Below are 18,708 nucleotides of genomic sequence, written 5' to 3'. Positions count from 1 at the left end.
AACAAACAAACAAACAAAAAAAACCAAAAAAACACCTTACCTTGTTGAGTATGCTGGACTGAACAGCAAGCAGTTAGAGGTGATAAAGATCTAGCATGAACTACTTAGGATTCAAGGCATAGTTTCTGCACTGTGAGCACTTGAGTTTTGAGCAGCGTAACTTGCCCTTTGCATGCTGTTTATTAATCCCTCACATTTTTGAAAACCTTCTGCAGATTGAGGAAGTCTATATCCATTTAAATGATTAACCGTGTAATACATACAGCACACAGTGTAATCTCAGTGAAAAGCTGATAATGTACAAACTTGAGAGATCCTCCCCCAGGTCTGGTGGGGTCAGGCTTTAGCCTTTGGCCCCTAGTGCTGGAGTGTCAGCAGCTTTCTCACCTAGATAGAGGCTGGAGGTGTCTCTCAAGTAGAATAACCAAGGACTGCTGTCAGATACTTCCCTCTCAGGAAGTGTAGATTCAGTGCTTTCCCTGTCCTCAGAGAGGATCTCTCAAAGTGTGTCAGTGACTTATGTGGTAAGAAATGGCTTATCTTGAACCCCAGTGTCAAAATAAGGGGTCTTGCTCTTTCAGAGTCTTGCAGTAGTTTATGTTAACTGGGAAGCTGCAGCATAAATGCAAAGCATGTGGTTGCTGACTCCCTATTCTCTGCATGCCTCCATTATAGTACTATAGACTCCTCATGTAGAACAGGGAATAAGTGTGGTTCAACACTCATTATATTCCTTTTATTCATTTGTGTGCTCACACAGTGCTAATAACAATGCAGTACAATAAAAGATAGCACAAGAGCCTTAAATTAAACACAGCCTTTCCAGTATCTCAGCAGGGTGGCAGTCAGGCATGTATTTCCAGCTGCCTTTCAGCAAGCCCATTAATAAATCATACTTATTTTCCTGGAAGGAGAACAGCTGGGACATCCTTCTGTTTTGGGGCAGAATCATATTCAATATCCCACAATTATTTGTTGGACATGGGTGTGAAGAACTGCCCTAAGAACTGGAACTGCTCAGTCATCATCTTCAACTTGACTTAATGCCCACTTACACAAGGTTTTCTGTAGTCCTTGTCCAACAACTTATGTGTTCTACTTAATGAGCTTGTATGAGCTTGTGTATGTCTATGTATTTAAGAATAATGATCCTTTCTGAGCTTTTATTTGTCTGTTATGATTTGTGTTGACAAACACTGTATCAGATTGCGTCTGAATGCTGGCCATCTTTGATCCCCGAAATACATCTGGACTTAGTAGTGGCCCATGACTTCTGAAATATGGAGAATGTTTTAGTTCAGGTCCAAATCACATTGCTTATGTGCAGGCAGCCTCAGAAGAAAAAAAAACAAACAAAACATCTGGAGTTCTCATAGTGTTTCTCTGCTTACCCTGTTTTTCAAAATGTTGGTTATGCTGTGGTTGTTCCCTGAGATTCTCTCTCCAAACTGGTTTTATTGTAAGAAGATAAGGAAGGGAGAGACATGACAACCTTGTTCAAATAAGGGTTGTTAATGACAATTCTGCTAACTCATTTGTCAAGGAACCGTTCACCTACGAAGAATGAATTTTCACCTTATAGTAGAATTTCTGCTAATAACTTGCATAATTAGAACTCTTATGTCAGTAAAAGTTCGTGTATTTGAGTGAATTACTGATAATTTTGAGACTTACATGGACAGAAACGCAATTCACACAGACTTATCATGATGTTAATATGATGTCTGTAATTTAATCTTATTGCCTTCTAGATCTACAAATGTGCAGTAGTCACCATCACAACCTTTCAGTGGTTTGTGAGTAAATAAACTTACTGTGGCAATCTTTGTAGCCCCAGGGAGAATACTGTGACTGTTCAGGTAATACCTGTCTGTGAAGCAAGGCTGCTTCAGAGTTTTTTGTTGGTAACTGTTTTGGTAGAAATAGAAAATATGAAAATACCACTTGAAATGAAGTTTTAGGTGAAATCATTTATTTTTTATTTTTACAAAGGAATGTCAAAGCTCAGTACAGACAGTACAAGCATCTGGGAATATTAATAATTGCATAAAAAATCATGTGGTACCTACTGGCCATATAGAAACCTGCCTTGCTTCCACTGAAGTGATTTTGCATTGCAGGTACCTTGAGCAATATGATTGGTGAGATCTTTTTTCAGGTAGTGCAGATGTGCAATTGGATCTGAGCACCTTGGAATTTATAATGGCACTCTAAAATTTTGTGAGGTGAAGATCTAGCACCAAGATTTTGGTTACTTGGGTTGGGTTAACTGCCAATTAAGTGAGTCACATTTTTCTCTAAGCTAAGTATCAAAGTAGTGGTCCTTACTTCTGGGATGTCTTTAGTTCCTCAGCAATTGCTATACAAACATGAAGCATCATTGTAATCTTTCGTGTTTTTGAAGCAAGTTAGAGTAGGTTAGCGTGAAATATCTGATGATATCTGGAAAAGTTAGTGTTTGTGGAAAGTCTCTTTAGTAATGTCTTGTGAATCAAAATACATGCTCTTAGTGTTAGGAAGGAGGTTGCTAAATTACCAACTCAACGCTGTTCCAAATGAATGCTCAGTTGATTCACGGCATTCTCTTCCTGTTCATATGATCAGTCAGGTGTCTATCTTAGTCTTGACATCAATGTTTAGAGATACTTTAACCTTGCAAGCAAAATAATGGGGACCTCTGGTTGTTGTCATTAGAAAATTGGCTGCGATGGAATCATTGGCTCAGCTGCCAAAGAGGATCGCTGTGGAATCTGCAGTGGTGATGGCAAAACCTGTAAAGTGGTGAAAGGCGACTTCAACCACACGAAGGGCATGGGTGAGTAACCCTCAGCAGCATTTCAGTAGAGTGGAGGTTCTCTTAACTGATTGAGGAGAGTTAAAGAGAGGCAGTAATAGCTCTTCTTCTAGGATAGCATTTAACACAAGATAGAAGAGGTCAACTGTTCTCTAAAATTGCATGTTTTTTTAATGTATGAGAACACAAAAACTTAGTAATGTTCATGACATCCTACTCTTGCAGACAGTGCATAGGGGTCTACCCCTCCTGAGTTCTCTGATTTTTCTCTTTCAACCAGCGTGCTGCCAGAAAATGTTCTGTAAAAGCGTGTGATGAGGAACCACTAAAAAGACATGCAAGAATGAGAATATTGACTTGTCCCTAATCCTGCTTATGAGAAACTAGATATATAAGGATAGATGATCAGGGATTCAGTCTTATGATTCGCTGAGCCTCTTGTTAGATGGTGAGTTGGGATTGCTGAGAACTGACAAGATCAGACATGATGGGTCTGTGGAGTTTCCAAAATATTTTTCATTTAGAACAATGACATCTAGCTAGGAACACCAAACACTCAGTTCGGTGATGATACTCACTGAATGTCTGCTTGTTATTCAGTTGTACAGATACCAGCCATTTACTCTGTCTGAAACTCAGAATGAAGTTGTATTTCTCAGTTTGAGTACTACTGGTGCTGTTGATTTTTAAATAACAGATAAAATCATAGTATATTCTCCAGCGGAGGAAAGTCTGATTTCAGCACCATCTTTGAGCTCTGTGGGAGCTCTGAATGATGCTCGTTGTATGCTACAATGATTTATTCCATAATCAGTATATCTCAGCTAAATAAAAAGACCTCCCCTCTGAATATTATTACTGAAACCCTGCCAGCAACAGCATCCACTGTAAGATAAAAGAGCTTCTGGTCAGACTGAAGACTTTCCCCTCTCTTGTTAAACGTTAATGTATATACAGCTTGGTGTCTGAATTAGTCTTTGTTCCAGAGTTTCTCTTCTGCACTTCTAAGAAATGTGTTATCACTCAACCTTATCAGGCAAAGGGAGGGAAAGTCAGGCTCAGGACTTGCAAGCTCCTTCAGAAGGAAGGAATTGTTCAGAAAAAGTGATTTCACATTCAGTAAATGCAGAATTGTCATTTTTCTATGTGGAAATACATTCAATTCAAAATGTGCTACTCCAGGACAGCATAGTAAAGCACTTAGAAATAAATTTCACGTAAGCATGCACTTCAGTTCTGTTTAATTACTGAAGCAGAGTAAGTGCTTAGTAGCTTCCCTGAATCAAGGTCTCAGCACTGAGTTCTGAGCCTCTAATTTTGAACATTGACCTTTTCCTCTGTACCCTCTTTCTCATTTGTGAGGTGCAAGTAGGATTTCCCACCTCTGGCATGTCTTTCTGGAGCACGCTTGTGTTGTTGCATTGCTAGGCTAACCTGCTAAATGATTTTCTGCTTTATTGCCTTTGACTCTTTTGACCAAGTTATTTTTCACCTATTTTCACCTTTTGTCAAGGCATATGCATTTGATAGAAATTACTGAAGAATTTTCTCATTTCAGTTGTAAAAATTACATTGTTTTGTGGGAAGAGCTTTGAAAACCATCCACAAAGTGCCAAAAAGTCTTCTAGATTGGGAATCATCTTTGCTTTTTATTTTATAAAAGAAATCAACCATTTACACTTTTTTAATTAGTTAATTAGTTAATCAGTTATTATTTTCCTGCTTTGGGATTTCTTCTATGTTAAATGCTGAAAATAGATTTTCACTTACAATTCTCAGCTCCAACTCCGCAAGCATTTTATGCATTGCAATTTATTCCCATCAATTTATATTTGTATATTAATGTTTTGCAGAATCAGGCGCTCAGATTAACATGCAGTAAGCAGTGTTAGATCTGAGACATCATGCCTGAACAAAAAAATGATCTTTTTTCTTTAAATCAGCACTTCAGCAAATATGTACAAAAATCTGACGATCTTTTGATCGAACAATTCACAATGTGAATTCAGGTTTCAAATTTGTAAATGATTGCACAGGTCAGTGACAAATGCCCACAAGCTTGCTGCTGTCCAAGTGAAGGCCGGCACACTGTGAAGTATGCTACTTTAGCATTTTGGAAGAGAATAACCTTCAAATATCAATACACTGATTGTTTTGGAGTGGTATCTGTTTTGTGAATTGCAGCTGCTACCTTCAGGCCATATCCTCAGCAGTGGTACGTGTGGAACTCCGCTGGCTGTAGGGTTGGTCCCTATGTTTCCTGTGATTGCAAATTATGTTATCAAGCCCTGTTAACTGAACTAAACCCATGCCAACTCATTTCTGTTTCTTAGTAACCAATAGTCATTGTAAGAAGGTTTCCACATGTGTGATGGCAAAGGCAAAGTCTGTTCCCAAGTGTTTCTCGTGTAAGATTCTTGAATGCTGTTTGCGGTGTCAGTGGGTGTTGGTGACATCCTTTGGTGTTGGTCTTTTGTCTTCTTTTGGTTGAATTAAATGGGGAGATTGGTATCAAAAGCCATGGATAAACTTCAAGACCTTTTACCGGTTGGTTTGTTTTTTAAAGATAGAGCAAGCACAGATTGTTCCCTTCTAGAAAATCTATCTGTATGAGATTTTTTTCATTAATGAAGTGACAAATACTGAGCCAATTTTATTTATTTTTACTACCTTACTGTCCTGTATTTTATAAGATTTTGCTATTCCAGTAGAACATTATGGTGGAACATTCGAAGCGCCTCGCAGGAGGCCCATCAGTACAAAACTTACTGCCTGTGTTTCAGAGTGATCCAACTGTAAATGGATTCCACTTCTTTCTTGGGTAGGAGATCAAAAGCCTGTATTTGTGATGCTAAATGTCACATACACTATGGTGCACCTGGCTGTCTTCAGTAGGGCAGCTGAATGCACTGTTTTAGACGGAGGTTTACTTCTGTCTGGCACCATTCCCTGTACCTAATTCTGTGAGATAACTATCAGATAATAATACAGACAGATTTGCTCTGAAGTTCATCTCTGTCTCTCTGCCACTGTACAAGGGACCTAGAACTAGAGATCAGTTCTTTAGCTCATATTTGTTAGGTGGCTGATCTGTCTTACAGACTCCAGGGCTGTGCATGCCATTCTCAGATCTGCATTAAGAATAAGATGTTTTCCTTTGCATCTGTTTCTGCTGATTTTTTTTTTCTCAAGATTACAACTCTGCTTGTGATCCTAAGGAATGACTCTAGTTATTTGGATATTTTCTTTTTAATTACAAAGCATAATGTGGTGATACATGCCAATTGTATTATTTGATTGAAGAGATGACTAGTGTTATCTTTGCTAGCAATTTCTATTTTACAATAGTGAGAAAGCAGGCCTTTTTTTTTTATACTTTATTTTTCCAGCACACATTTTAAGGAAAGAAAGGAAATTTGGACAGTGGTGCTGTAGTGTTGGCTTGTATCTTTATATAATGCAAGAATTTATTTTCTTTTCAATAGGATATACACTGAAATGATGAGAAAAATAGTGCCCCAACAGTAACCCTTGGGGTGTCTTATAAGAGTTTAAGCAGAACATGCAAGTTAAATTCTAGCAGCCAGTGCTGAAGTAATGGTAGGAGGCTTTGAAATCTATCCATGGCTCCCCGATGAAATTATTTTCATCCAAACAAGCTATCCCATGGCTGGAAGTGGACAGGTGCTGATGAAGGAATTACTCTCAAGATAATAGCAGGAGAGAATCATCACAGCTGTTCAGAAGATGAACATATGGTTACCACTGGACGTATCTGCCCACCACTGCAAAAACTATCACTCAGTAAAATGTGCAAGGTGGGAAGGGCAATGGAAACTGAAGTGCCTAGCTGGTACTCATCCCTAAAATACTGGGGGAGCTCTGCTGACTGTGATCAGCAGGTAGACAGTGCAGTTCAATTTCCTTAGCTTCCTCCCTGAGATCTTTGTTCTAAGTACTGTCGTGATATTTGATAATGGGCAGAGAACAGTTGGCTTTCTCATACGTAGTCATCACGTGTGTACAGGATAAGATATGAAGGTACAATGCCTAGAGATCAGTACTTTCAGCCATGGGATAATTTCTCCTTCAGAAATCTGTCTTTTGGTGAGATGTCAACGGGAAACCAGTTTTGCAGTAGATCAGTGATGTTCTGAAGTTCATACTAAACTTTTTCTTCGTTCTGGGAATAATAACAGTGGCTAACAATGGATTTCCCTGTGTGAACTGCTCTCCTCTTGCGAATCTTTCCAGCCTTTAAATGAAGATACAGTAGCCACTGTTCACATATAAATCTCCTTGATGACAAAGCCACCTCTTTGTTCTGGTGTCTCTCCTAATACGAGTTACACCATGTAATTTGCATCTAGGATTTGCTTCAATCACGGTCTTACATTCCTGAGACACTGATGTAATGCAGATTGTCCAGAAAGATTGGTGTGTGCCAAAGTAACTGTTCCCAAGGTGGAGTATACTGCACACAGCACTATAAATTATCAAATAATGAAGTTCTCCTGTTGTACTTTCAAAGCTTCATCTTAACAGACTGATTTATGGGTGAAATTACTAGAAATATTGCCCGATAGTTGCCAAATCTCATCAGTCTTTAACCAATTCCTGAGTTAAAGAACCTTAAGCCCAACCTTGCAAACTCTGGCATTGCAGAAATTATCCTAACAGATCTTCTTGATTCTAAGCCAACTCTCAAACTTTTTGTCTTACTAGCTAACACCTGATAATCTTTCTGGCAATCTGCAGTGATAGTTTGCTTAATAAAATGTGTCTGGAAAACAATGGAGTTGTTTTCCAATACAGTCATCTCAAAGACCTGGAGTATTATGTGACCAGCAGCGTCACTATAGCTCTAAGGTCCAGATTGGAACAGTGGAAGTGATCTGAACTTGTAGCTGGGACAAATTTGCATGGATGGTGTATAGTATGTTTGCAGTCAGATTTGACCCCTAACTCACAATGTTGCTAGAAGTAATGACTGAGAGTGTCAAGATTCTTCTTTTGGTACATGCCCAAGAATTCTGCTGCATCTCTGTAAGAACTCATCAGATTCATACAACTGCAAATTGGTTCACATTTCACTGAAGGAAAAGTAAGAGTCAGCAGTCAGGTTTCTGCTCCATGATCTCAGTGAGTTAACACAGTATGTTTCTTCTTATTCAGGAGCTGTTGAATACAACCCTCAAAAGCCATCAGTCAGGATAAGAAATTACATGAGGAGAAAAATCTGGTGTAAGACCAAAGTAAACAGTTTCCAGAACTAATACCCTATTAATAGCTTATATTCCACTATTTACCATTGTGAAAAGTAACATAAAAGTCAGCTTTTTCATGTGGCGTTTCTCTCATGACACAGTGATGAAATGAGAGCGTATTTATGACACTACGGAGCTTCAAGCATGGCTCCACAGCTTGCTCACCTCTAAAGCAGTGACATTTCTGGCTTTGCCAGGTCAGTGGACAGACCCAGAGTTCACTGAAGTCAGTGGCAGGCTTTCCACTATGTTCTGTGTAACTTTGCATTGAGTCCTTGCAAGATTTGACTCTAGGCATTCATATCTGGAAAACAATTTAAAATATAAGTAAGTAGTACCCTTGTAGTTGTGTTACATTACCTGAAACTTGGGCATGTTCCAAACTGGCTTCCTAACAGGGGTGTTCAGTTGTGTCATAGGGCCTATTTTCCTGTGATGCACTGTTGTGGATCATGTCTTTGCTGTGTGCTTATGCCTGGTGGTAATTCTCCATCGGGTTTAATGCAGATGCATGGGGAGCACTGGGGATGTTTGATTTCTGGAACACTCTGTTTTAACTGTAATTTGGTATCTCAGCTGATGAAAAAATAACTCCTGGAAATAACTAGAGTAAAATCCAACATCTGTTTGCTTTGATTTTATAACAGATTTCTGTATTGCATTTAAGAGTTCACCCTGCAAGTTAGGATTGTTCCCAGTGAAGCCTGCTCTGTAATCACAGATGGGAAGCCACTGCTTTGACCTCTCTGACCAGATATGGTTTGCAGCTCTCTGTCTCTCTTTCTGTTTTTCCTACAAGGGCTGACTATTGCTGAGATATCCTGAGTAAGAGAGAAGTAAGGAGGAAAAAGCGCAAAAAAGACTGAACTGAAGGGTCAAATAATGTGTGATTCACATAAAACACTCAAGGAAAGAGTCTAGCACAAGTCATCTATCCATCCAATGACCCTCAAAACCCAAGGCCTTACTGATAGGACAACAAAGAGGCTGGACATTCTGCTTGTTCAGAGAGATAGAAACAAATCTGCAGTCTGAGATCTAAAATCCCCATCTACCTCACTCCATATCATTGTGGCAAGGGAGTGACTTAGTCCTGAGATGCATGTGGTTGTCAGCATCCTTCTTTTAGGCTTCTCATATCAGTGCAGGAGAAGCATGGCCGTTTGACTGCACTTGTCCCTAAAATAGCTTCCCAAACTGCTATTAGAGGAGCCACGTCTCCAACATATTACTCTAGCCAGCCTTGATTTCCATAAAGGCAGAGCTGACACAGGAGAGCTTCATACAGCCCCTTATAAAGCCAAGGAAAAAAAAAAGGCGAGGGGGAGGTGGGGGAGATAAGAAGACATGCAGAATAAGCTCCTTAACATTTAAAAGAAAAGGGAGAGCAATAATCCAAAAGATGTGCCAAGTAATACACTGCAGTGTCAACTGGGTGGCCAATTAGAAGGAATCAAATCATGGTTGTGATGAGATTAGTGTCATTTACAGGGATCTGATTCAGAGTCCAGTGAAGCCAGTGGAAAATCTCTCCATGACTCCCAGGCCATTGAAACAGGGTCTAATGTTCCTCAGCTTTTTAGTTTAAAGGCGCCACTTCCACCCCATGGAACAAGTACGTAACTCCACGTGACTCTGTGGTGGGTGAAAATAAGCTACATTTCTTTCTAGCTTCTTATTATTTTTACTGTTATTCTGTTAGTGAAAAGTAGTATAATTACATCATATTGCTGATTATTGAATGAAGCATGAAGAGGCCAAGAGTTTCAGAAAGATAAAAGCCAAGATCATTCCATAAAAATATGATGGGGTGCTGTAAAAACTTCCCTAACATGTCAGATGGTCTAATTTGGCATGTGCTTCTGCTGGCAGCATTTAGAGGTGGTCATTCCTTGACAAACTTTCAGTTCTGCTATTGCATTAAATCTGAGTTGTGGAATTCTGTTTAGCAGCCCAGTACAAGGAGCCCATTAACCATTATAATCTCCAGAACATTTTCATAAAGATAAAATGCAAGTGAAAACAAATTTCTTTTTCCCCAGTTGTCCCACTAATTTCTTCTGTTTAGTTTTAGCATCATCCAAATGTTTTATGGAACAGAGTTCTCTCAGATACTGATCCCTTGAGCACGGTTTTTCCTGTTGTTTTTGTTGTTGCTGTTGCTGTTGTTTTTAAGAGGAGACAGCAGGAGCATCTATCAGAAACTTCATTTCACATTAAAGATATCTGGTTTGTGTTGTGGAATGTTGTTTCTGACAGTGTCAGTTTCCATCAGCTCTGTAACAGTCTTCATGCATCCCTGTCAGTACTGCAGGAGAACCAGAGTGATTCAGAGAGTGCAAACATAATTAGGCCCAAGCACAAGCCTTAAGTTGCAATTAAGCATCATACGTGCATTTCTATCCCTCTTCTCAGGACGAAATGATTAATCATAGCCATGCAAGTCACAGCAGTGAAACTTGGCTGCCAAAGCAGGAATCTCATTTGAAGTGTTCCCCACCCATTCCCCAGCATGGGCAGGAGTTGATTTTTTCATGGTGAGATACTGAATGATTGATGCTTCTGCCTGTCTGTGAGGTGTTCTCATCCTTCTGCCTTTTTCTTGCTGTAGGTTACATTGAAGCAGCTGTGATCCCTGCAGGTGCCCGACGGATCAGAGTGGTTGAGGACAAACCTGCTCACAGTTTTCTGGGTAAAAAGACAAAAAAAAATGTTTTGCTTCAAACTCAGTTTTGTTCTCTGTTAAAATGACCTTTCTCTTAAATTACTTTTAAGATAACAGGTTTGTTGTTGTCTCTGAGTGGCTGTGTTGATTTCATTCTTGATTCAATCTTTTCTTTTGCATCTTGATTTCATGATACTTGCTTGATGTGATAAAACATGACACTCCCCAGCCTGAAGGACCAGAAAATGCATTTATGTAGACTGAAGGATTTTTGTGCAGCACTTGGCACTGTGGTAGACATAGCTGCTAGGAGCACATTGCACTTTGTGGAGCAGTGGGAAAGAGAACAGTACATTTTAAGAATCAAGCAGCAGAGATGCAGGCAGGAAGGCTCCTAGCTCAGACTGGAACAGAAGCAGGACAGGGCACCTGAGGTTGCCTGCACCATTTCCTGCAGCTGTGTACAAGACCTGATTCTGCATTCTGAGGTAGGCTACTTGCAGCCTTTAGTCCATTGCCTCTATTTTCTCAAGCTGACAGTAAGTTTAATCTCATTCTGCATTCCTCTAGAGAGGAACAGGTTTCATCATCTGTTTTTGCTGGGAAACAAAGTCTTACCCTTAGCGAGGGCTCAGACTTGTACATGAAGTTGTTTTAAAGCAGAGTTTATCAGTAAAGCTGTTCAGTTACTAATCATTCAGATTAAGGATTGGAAGGGCATTTGTAAAATCAGCTATAATGTACATCTGCTAGTTTGGTCTTCTGCCTCTATCTCCAGTTGTTAGTGGTGTTTCTTTCCATGTCGATAATGTGTAATAGATGAAGTGTTTTATCTCCAATCTACTTCTAGGGAAACTAAGCCAATGCCCTATTACGTTGAATCCCCACAGGAAGTCTGTATCATATCAGGGAGTTGAAAGAAGGTTGCCAAAGTACAGAAGAACTCACAACACACTGAAACATCCTTTTCACACTTGGAGCTGTATGACCATGCTTAAGTAGGGAGTCTCTGCTGTCTCTTAAATTCTTTATGCCGTGGAGCTATGTTTGGAATTTTCTTTTATCCTTTTCTTTTCCCACACCTCCTCCTGTGTTCAGTGGATTTTTGCATTTTATAGATACCTGCATTGCCAAACTCTTCTTGATTTTGATGAGCTCATTACCAAAACCTTCCCTATCAAACCGTGTTTCAGTGCTTCTACAGCCTGATGTTCTTGTTGCAGTGGTTGGAACAGATGCATGTTCCAGCTGTCGCTTAGCGTGGAAAGTATTAAGTACTGTTTCTCTTGTGCATGTTCTCTCAAAGTGAGCTTCTTAGAGTGCAGACACTGTGAGGTTTTAGGGTAGAAAAGTATTCTGAAAGATGGAATTCCTTCCAGAGATAGATCAGTGCTGTTATTAGAAAATCTGACAGCATCGCAGAGCTTGTTACCCTCCCATTTTACAGATGGGAAAGTTTGCTCATAGCTGTGTTGGAGTCAGCAGCAAAGCTCGTACTAGGACCTTTTGTTTCTGAATTCCATATATTTTGCTTATAATCCTCTCCTTTGCAGCCAAGAGATGTCAAAATCCAGTAGCAGGATATTGGAAGCTGCTAAAAACATTTACATACTGGTTGTATGTTAGGATTTCAGATCCAGGGCTACTGGTTCTTTGTCATGAGATGCCATCAAAGCTGACAAAATCACTGGGGAAGATGCTTTTATTCACTTCAGTTCAGATTCAGAGGAAAGAAAGAGGACAAATCATGTCATTCAACTGCCCTTGGGTCAAAATATTGGCATTTGTACTACTTCTTGGTAGGAAGCATATATTCCTGCTGCTAATATTTCTACTAATGCTGCAGCCAGCTTGCTGGGAGAGGATTACGCCTACATGTAAGATGTTTGACATAGCAAAGCACTGGTGGAACAATGAGTGCCAGTGTTTCATTGGGCTTTGCAAATACTCTGTCTTCTGGAAGTCAACCTTTTTGTTTGTCTTTGTGGGATTTATGCAGGTTGTCAGAGGTTTGAGCTTTGGCAGATAACTGCAACACTGAGAACCTTATGTGGAGCTAGCCCTTCGTTGTGACCGCATAACCTTGACTTAAGCAGGTATTTCTCCATCAGATGGTGAAGATTAGGATTGTATATATTTGAGAGTGGGACTTGGCTCCTGTGTGCATCTCATAAAGAAGATAAAAGTTCTACAGTTCTTAGACCAAGAATTGAATCAAATAAATGGTAATCTGATCATTTTAAAGTTTCTGAATGCTTTCTGCTCTTTGGTTCTCAGTCAGGAGAGAGCTTTTCAGAATTTTATCTGAAACACTGGACACAAAGAAAAGATCCACGATGTCTTGCTAACCTCAGCTGAAGAGTAGCAGCAGGAGTGTTCAAAAAAAAATGTCCAGGGAAACGAAGTTCCAATCATTCTGATAGCCTAGTAATGAATAGTAAATCCAGGTTTGAGCATGGAAGGATTTTCTGTTTCGATTATGCTGTCAATATTGAGCCCAATCAGACCCTATTTCAACTCAGAACAGGGCACAGTGCTTTGGAATTGAGCCCAGCATAATTTGGAATCATTATTCCATGTGCTGGGAGCAGTGCCTGAAGAATTTCCCTCCACCTACAGGCAACCCACGCTGGCTGGCTTGGCTGGCTGTAATGCTTAGAAACCACCTTGAACAGGAAATGCCTCGGCAGTGTGTGTCCACAGACTGGGAAGCAAGCTGGAGGGACCCAAGGTGGAAATAAAGATCTGACAAGATGCCAGGTTTAGAAATAGATTGGTCAGTTCTTGTCTTTGTGCCAACAAGTAAAGAAGTTATGGGTTGTTGCTGGGTTTCTTTTCCCCTCATGCTCTTCAATGGTATTGCTTTTGAGCCAGGGAACAGCTCAGAGGTGTACGAGTGAATGTTTGCTGCCACCTAAATACAGCCACATTGAAGAGAAGGAGCTGTGCTTTGCAGCCCTAGTTGAGGCATGGAGTCCCAGGAGAAATACAAATATTCAGTAAGAGTAAAAGGTTGCATTCAGCACTGTGCATTAGTACCTAGGCAGACTTGCAATACTTAGGCTTGCAGTAGCTGTTTCTGACAACAACCAATGGAGAAATAGCAGTACCCTGAATTGATATAGCTATCAATTATACATAGCTGAATTGATCTTACTGATGGAGCACCTGCATGGAGTGAATACAAACAGCAGTGAACACACTGGCTCAGATACTCTGTGCAGTCTCCAATGTAACTCCTACAGTTCTCAACCTTTTGGGCTGTTTCCTTCTACTCAGTCATCTGGGGAACAGTGCCTGCAACAATCAAAATCAAGCCTTTCTTAGAAGAGAGATCCACAAATATTAAACATTTTTCTTTTTTATCAGCAAGCTGCCTTCCTTTGATGAGCTAGAGCCAAAGCGCAGTTTGTTATTCAAGCTCTTGTGTGCTCTTGTGAGCATGTGCCATGATATTTTTACTAGTCAGCCATACTGCAGTGGAGATAGTTATATCTCATCCACAGCTTTGATTTGTCATGTTCACAGCTCCTCAAGCCCAGTGTGATGGCTGCTTTGATCAGCCTGGAAGCCAGTAGGCTTTGGCAGAGGAAAACAATCCTTCTTTGGAATTCTGTCTGAAGTTTGCAGAAGGCACTTTGTAGATTGGAGAGCAAAGCAGGATAGAAGTAAGCTGCAGAGAGAGTTGTATTGCCATAGCATAGCAGGACATCATCAAACTCATTTCTTAGCCTGCAGAGCAGGGCTCTGTGTGTGTGCTGCTTGTTGGGAAGGGACCATGGAAAGTATTGACCCTTGCTTGGAGTTGTCTGGGAGAAATCAAGCTGACTTGGCTACAAGTCAAAAATGACAGGGATCATTTTAATAGGACAGATGACAGTTCTCAGGTGCCTGGAAAGCATATATGTGTGCCATACTTGGAACAGCATGAAGAAGCTGAGACAGTCCCCCATTCTGAAGTCACTTGAGGTGTCTGCTCATACTTTTGGTGGCCTCTCCGGGTTCTGTGGTGCCAGGCACTCGTGCTTTTGAGCCAAGGAGAGCAATCTTCAGGAAGTCCCCTACAGGGGAAACTGACAGAGACTTCTATCGTCTTAAACATCATTCAAGGAAGGTCCTTCATGTCTTAAGGGAGTTTTCATTGTAGAATCTACATAAAAGATGTTAGAAAAGGCCAACCAGAATAAAAGGAATGTCTCTGTAGAATGATCCAGTATCACTACTGACACTCCCCACAGTAGATTAGATCAAACTGATAACTCAGGTGTGTTGTACATTGGACAGGAAGTCCAGTTCCTGGTCTTCTAAGCATAATAGTGAATTATATGTGGCCTATGTGCAGCTGGAAGGATTTGCTGGCTTTGGGAACTTGATCCAAAGGGATGACAATGGGAGATTTTCCTATTGCCATTTAAAAAGGCTTTAAATCAGCTCCTCTTACCTCCTGACAATATACTCAGTAAAATGAAAGCCAAAGTTGTATTTTTTACTGGAAGAGAATAAAATAGGCTTGAAATGTTGGAGGTTAAGAAAACACCATTTTAAAGGCTTAGCCAAAGGACACAGTTAACCTTGAACTAAGGAAGCCCAGTAACTGAAAAACACACAGACTAATCTATCTGGTGTCACAGCAAATTCAATCATAGTGTGCTGATTTCCACAAAGGGCATTGGGACTTTCTCTCTGTTGCAGATGGTCTGCCAATTTTCTCTTCCCTCAGTGCATCACACAGACATCTGAATAACTTTGCTTCCATTGTAACATAGATAACAGGGAAATCCCTAAATGAACTTGCATTGACGACTCACAGTAAGATTATGTTCATATGGCTGGAGTTCCTTTGAGTGTTCAGAGAGTATCAGTGTTGCTGATGCAGTAGATTGTTCTGTAAGGAAGGACTCAATGCTGCAAGTACCTTTCCTTTTTGATAATCATCTTACAGGGCTTCCTTCCTTGTCCTTACTGATGCACAAGGGCACTTCTTCTAACATGCCTAGCAATTTGTCTATATGTCCAAATTTATGGTACTGTCCATTTTTCTAAGATGAATTGTGAGATTTGAGAATAATGTGTAAAGTGACTTAAGTGTTATTTTTCAATATAGAAGGTACACCAGTCATGTTCATTTTATATATATGCGTGTGTGCTTAATGTGTAACCTTTTGACTAATGATGAGATTATTCCAGTAAGACTTACAGCTCTAAGTAATTTTCTTTAATTATGCTGTCTGTTCCCAATCTGTATTCTGCTTAGCTTGGGTAAGGAAAATGGCTCAGTAAGTTTTGCACTTTCCTAGCCACTCCTGCTTGGCAGTTCTTGCTTGTTAACACAGGGCTAGTGCTTTAGTCATGCTTTTAAAACCAAATTGAAACTTCACTGAAAATTAAAGAAAAGCATCTCACTTGTGCAAACTTTCCTTTGCCAAGGACTGCGTATGCAACCAAGTTCAACAACATGCCATGAATGTGTGTGTTTTTCAGGCAAACTCCTGAAACAGATCAAATAGTGGAAGAGTTGTGCGATTTAGTTCCAAATTAGTGTTTTTTTCCTAAGGATGGGGTAATTATCCTTATTTAATTCTCCTTTGTAAACTGCTGCTGCACACTCTTTCCCCCCTCAGTTTTGAAGATGGATAACTTTGTTTCTTTGGAAAGGAGAAACTAAAGATTTTAGTTAGTAAAACCTTAGCAATACCAGTTTATATGACATTATTGTTACCTAATGGCAATATTAATGTATTTAGAAATGTCTTCTTCAACTGACATACAGAATATACTCAAATTAGTAACCATACCATGAGTTGGCTAAAAATATACTTTATTATTTTTTTTTTTTTAAACTAGTGTGTCTTTACGAAATTACTGCATCTTGCACTTAGATGGGCTGAGAAAGAAGCACAGTCCTCGGTCAGTGTAGTCAGTCGATGGGCTGTATTGTAATTATCAATTTGCTTTCATTTCATTCCCTGATATCTGATTCTTTCCAGCTTTAAAAGATTCCAGTAAGAGATCCATTAACAGCGACTGGAAAATTGAGCTTCCTGGTGAGTTTCAGATCGCAGGCACTACTGTCCGATACGTGCGAAGGGGTCTGTGGGAGAAAATCTCTGCCAAAGGACCAACTAAAATACCACTGCACTTGATGGTAACTTTATATCCTTTGTTTGTGTTTCTTAAGTGATGCAACCTAAGGGTTTATATCCTAGCTGAAAGTTAAATTTTGATTGTTTCCTCGTTAGAGTTTCTTAGAGATATGCTGTTGTGCTTCTCCTTGAATTCTTTTGCAGTATTGGAAGGTCTAGAGAAACCCAGTTCACTACTAAAAAATATCTGGAACTCTATTTTGGAAGAACATACAGTGTCCCAGTACACTCATCTCTGGTACAGAGCATTCGTGTAACGTGTCAGACGATGTGACAGATCCTCTTTACAGAACATAGGTTTACAAGAGTCTTCCTTACTTCATGGACGCACCCAGACACAGATATTTACCAAGTTTCTTTCTTAGCTGATGCCAAAGCATATTCATTCAAGGCCAGGCTGAGGGGACTTTGAGCAACCTGGTCTAGAAGGATGTGTCCCTGCCTATAGCAGGGGATTGGAACTCAATGATCATAAAAGTCCCTTCTGACCCAAACCCTTCTATGATTCTGTAATATTCTGTATTTTTAAACATGTTCCTCTAACAGAAAAGATGTACGTTTTACATATAGAGGTGATAGATTTGAGTTTGTAGTGACGTTGCACACAGAAATGTTCCTTCTTTTCTTATTTTTTTTATTATGTGTTTTAAGCTGTTTTTGAAAGTTTTGCTGATGTCCTTCTGTTAACCTCACCTTTTATAAACACTCTTATAGCTGCTGTATGAGAATATGAGTCAGAAGTCCGCAGGGGTGAGAAGAACAGGAGTGTAGTCCCAGTCCTGTTACTAGTGGGTGATGATGTGGTTTGTGGGCCAGCCCCTTAATGTTTCTATCTATAACATAGCTGCAATAATGCCTTTCTCACATATGCTAGCTGAAAGTTTGCATAAGGCTTAGAGTTTCAAGAGAGAGGTTTGCATACAAACAGTGTATTTCAATGTTTGCATTGTTTCCAGTGACTTTATTATCCAATTATATTTTTCTGTGTATTGTTTCTTTCTGTCATTTGTTCAGTGCATGCTGACTTCAAATGCTGCTAAATATCAGGAATCTCTTCCTATCTTCACTGGATTTTGTTTTAATTACTAGCATTCATCATAAAACATCTCACAGCTCAGTTTAAAAAAATATCTTATACTTGCAAGATCTTCCTAACCTCCTGTAAGAAAAACGTACTGTTTGTGAAGATGCTGTGCAGCATTTCTTTGCCAGCTCTAGGAAGTTTCCAGAGCACTGCTTGGTTGATGCATATTGCAGTAAAACCTTGTACTGGATTTTTTCAAACTTCAGCATTGGTAGAAGTCTATTTTTAAAGAAATACTGTCCTCCCTTTACTAAGGAGTAAGTAAACAACATAGAAAATTAATGATCAGGAGGTTCTCTGTGAGTGTCATTTTCAGGTGCAGACTTGCATTTTCAGTAGATATGAGCAGAGGAAACTTTCCTTCTTCATCTTTCCTCCTGAAATGATTAAAAAGGAGGAAAGTAAAAGTTACCAGACCATTAAAAAAATACATGGCTTAAAATCACTGCCAGCCATAAACAAAGCACGTGTGAAGTCTTTGCTTCAGATCAGATATTAATCTTTTCCTTAATATAGGGTAGTGGGTTTCATTCTTTCAACACAAGAGTGGCAGGATGGTTACCACTTACCTCTAAATAGAAAACTGTTGTTCAAACAGTGGTGGAATACACTGGCCTGACAAAGAGCCAGAAGCTTCAGTCAATCCATTGTGACCTGCATTTGAAACCAATTATACACACATACACACACACCAATTATATGTGGCTACAAAATTGCATTAAATTGATTTCATATGGGCTTTTAGATTCACTAGT

General features: G+C 39.7%; 1 protein-coding gene and 1 long non-coding RNA gene across 3 annotated transcripts in view; one reads left to right on the top strand and one right to left on the bottom strand.

Annotated features, from left to right (window-relative positions):
- The window catches only part of LOC104912874, a 3,607-nt gene extending 2,702 nt beyond the window's left edge, over positions 1-905 (bottom strand). Inside the window, exon 1 of one of the 2 annotated variants that reach the window (XR_004161099.1) lies at positions 41-905. This is a non-coding gene — a long non-coding RNA (uncharacterized LOC104912874). The remainder of the gene's footprint in view (positions 1-40) is intronic. The other variant, XR_794975.3, reaches the window with a different exon arrangement.
- ADAMTS17 (ADAM metallopeptidase with thrombospondin type 1 motif 17) overlaps positions 1-18,708 on the top strand; it is a 167,213-nt gene that overhangs the window by 106,376 nt on the left and 42,129 nt on the right. Inside the window, exons 14-17 of the mRNA XM_010717544.3 lie at positions 2,695-2,815; positions 5,128-5,202; positions 10,673-10,753; positions 16,714-16,871. Of these exons, the coding sequence (XP_010715846.1) occupies positions 2,695-2,815; positions 5,128-5,202; positions 10,673-10,753; positions 16,714-16,871 (435 nt within the window). The remainder of the gene's footprint in view (positions 1-2,694; positions 2,816-5,127; positions 5,203-10,672; positions 10,754-16,713; positions 16,872-18,708) is intronic.

This window comes from Meleagris gallopavo, chromosome 12, assembly GCF_000146605.3.
Source record: "Meleagris gallopavo isolate NT-WF06-2002-E0010 breed Aviagen turkey brand Nicholas breeding stock chromosome 12, Turkey_5.1, whole genome shotgun sequence".
NCBI lineage: Eukaryota > Metazoa > Chordata > Aves > Galliformes > Phasianidae > Meleagris > Meleagris gallopavo.
This window is presented reverse-complemented; position numbering and strand designations above follow the sequence as displayed.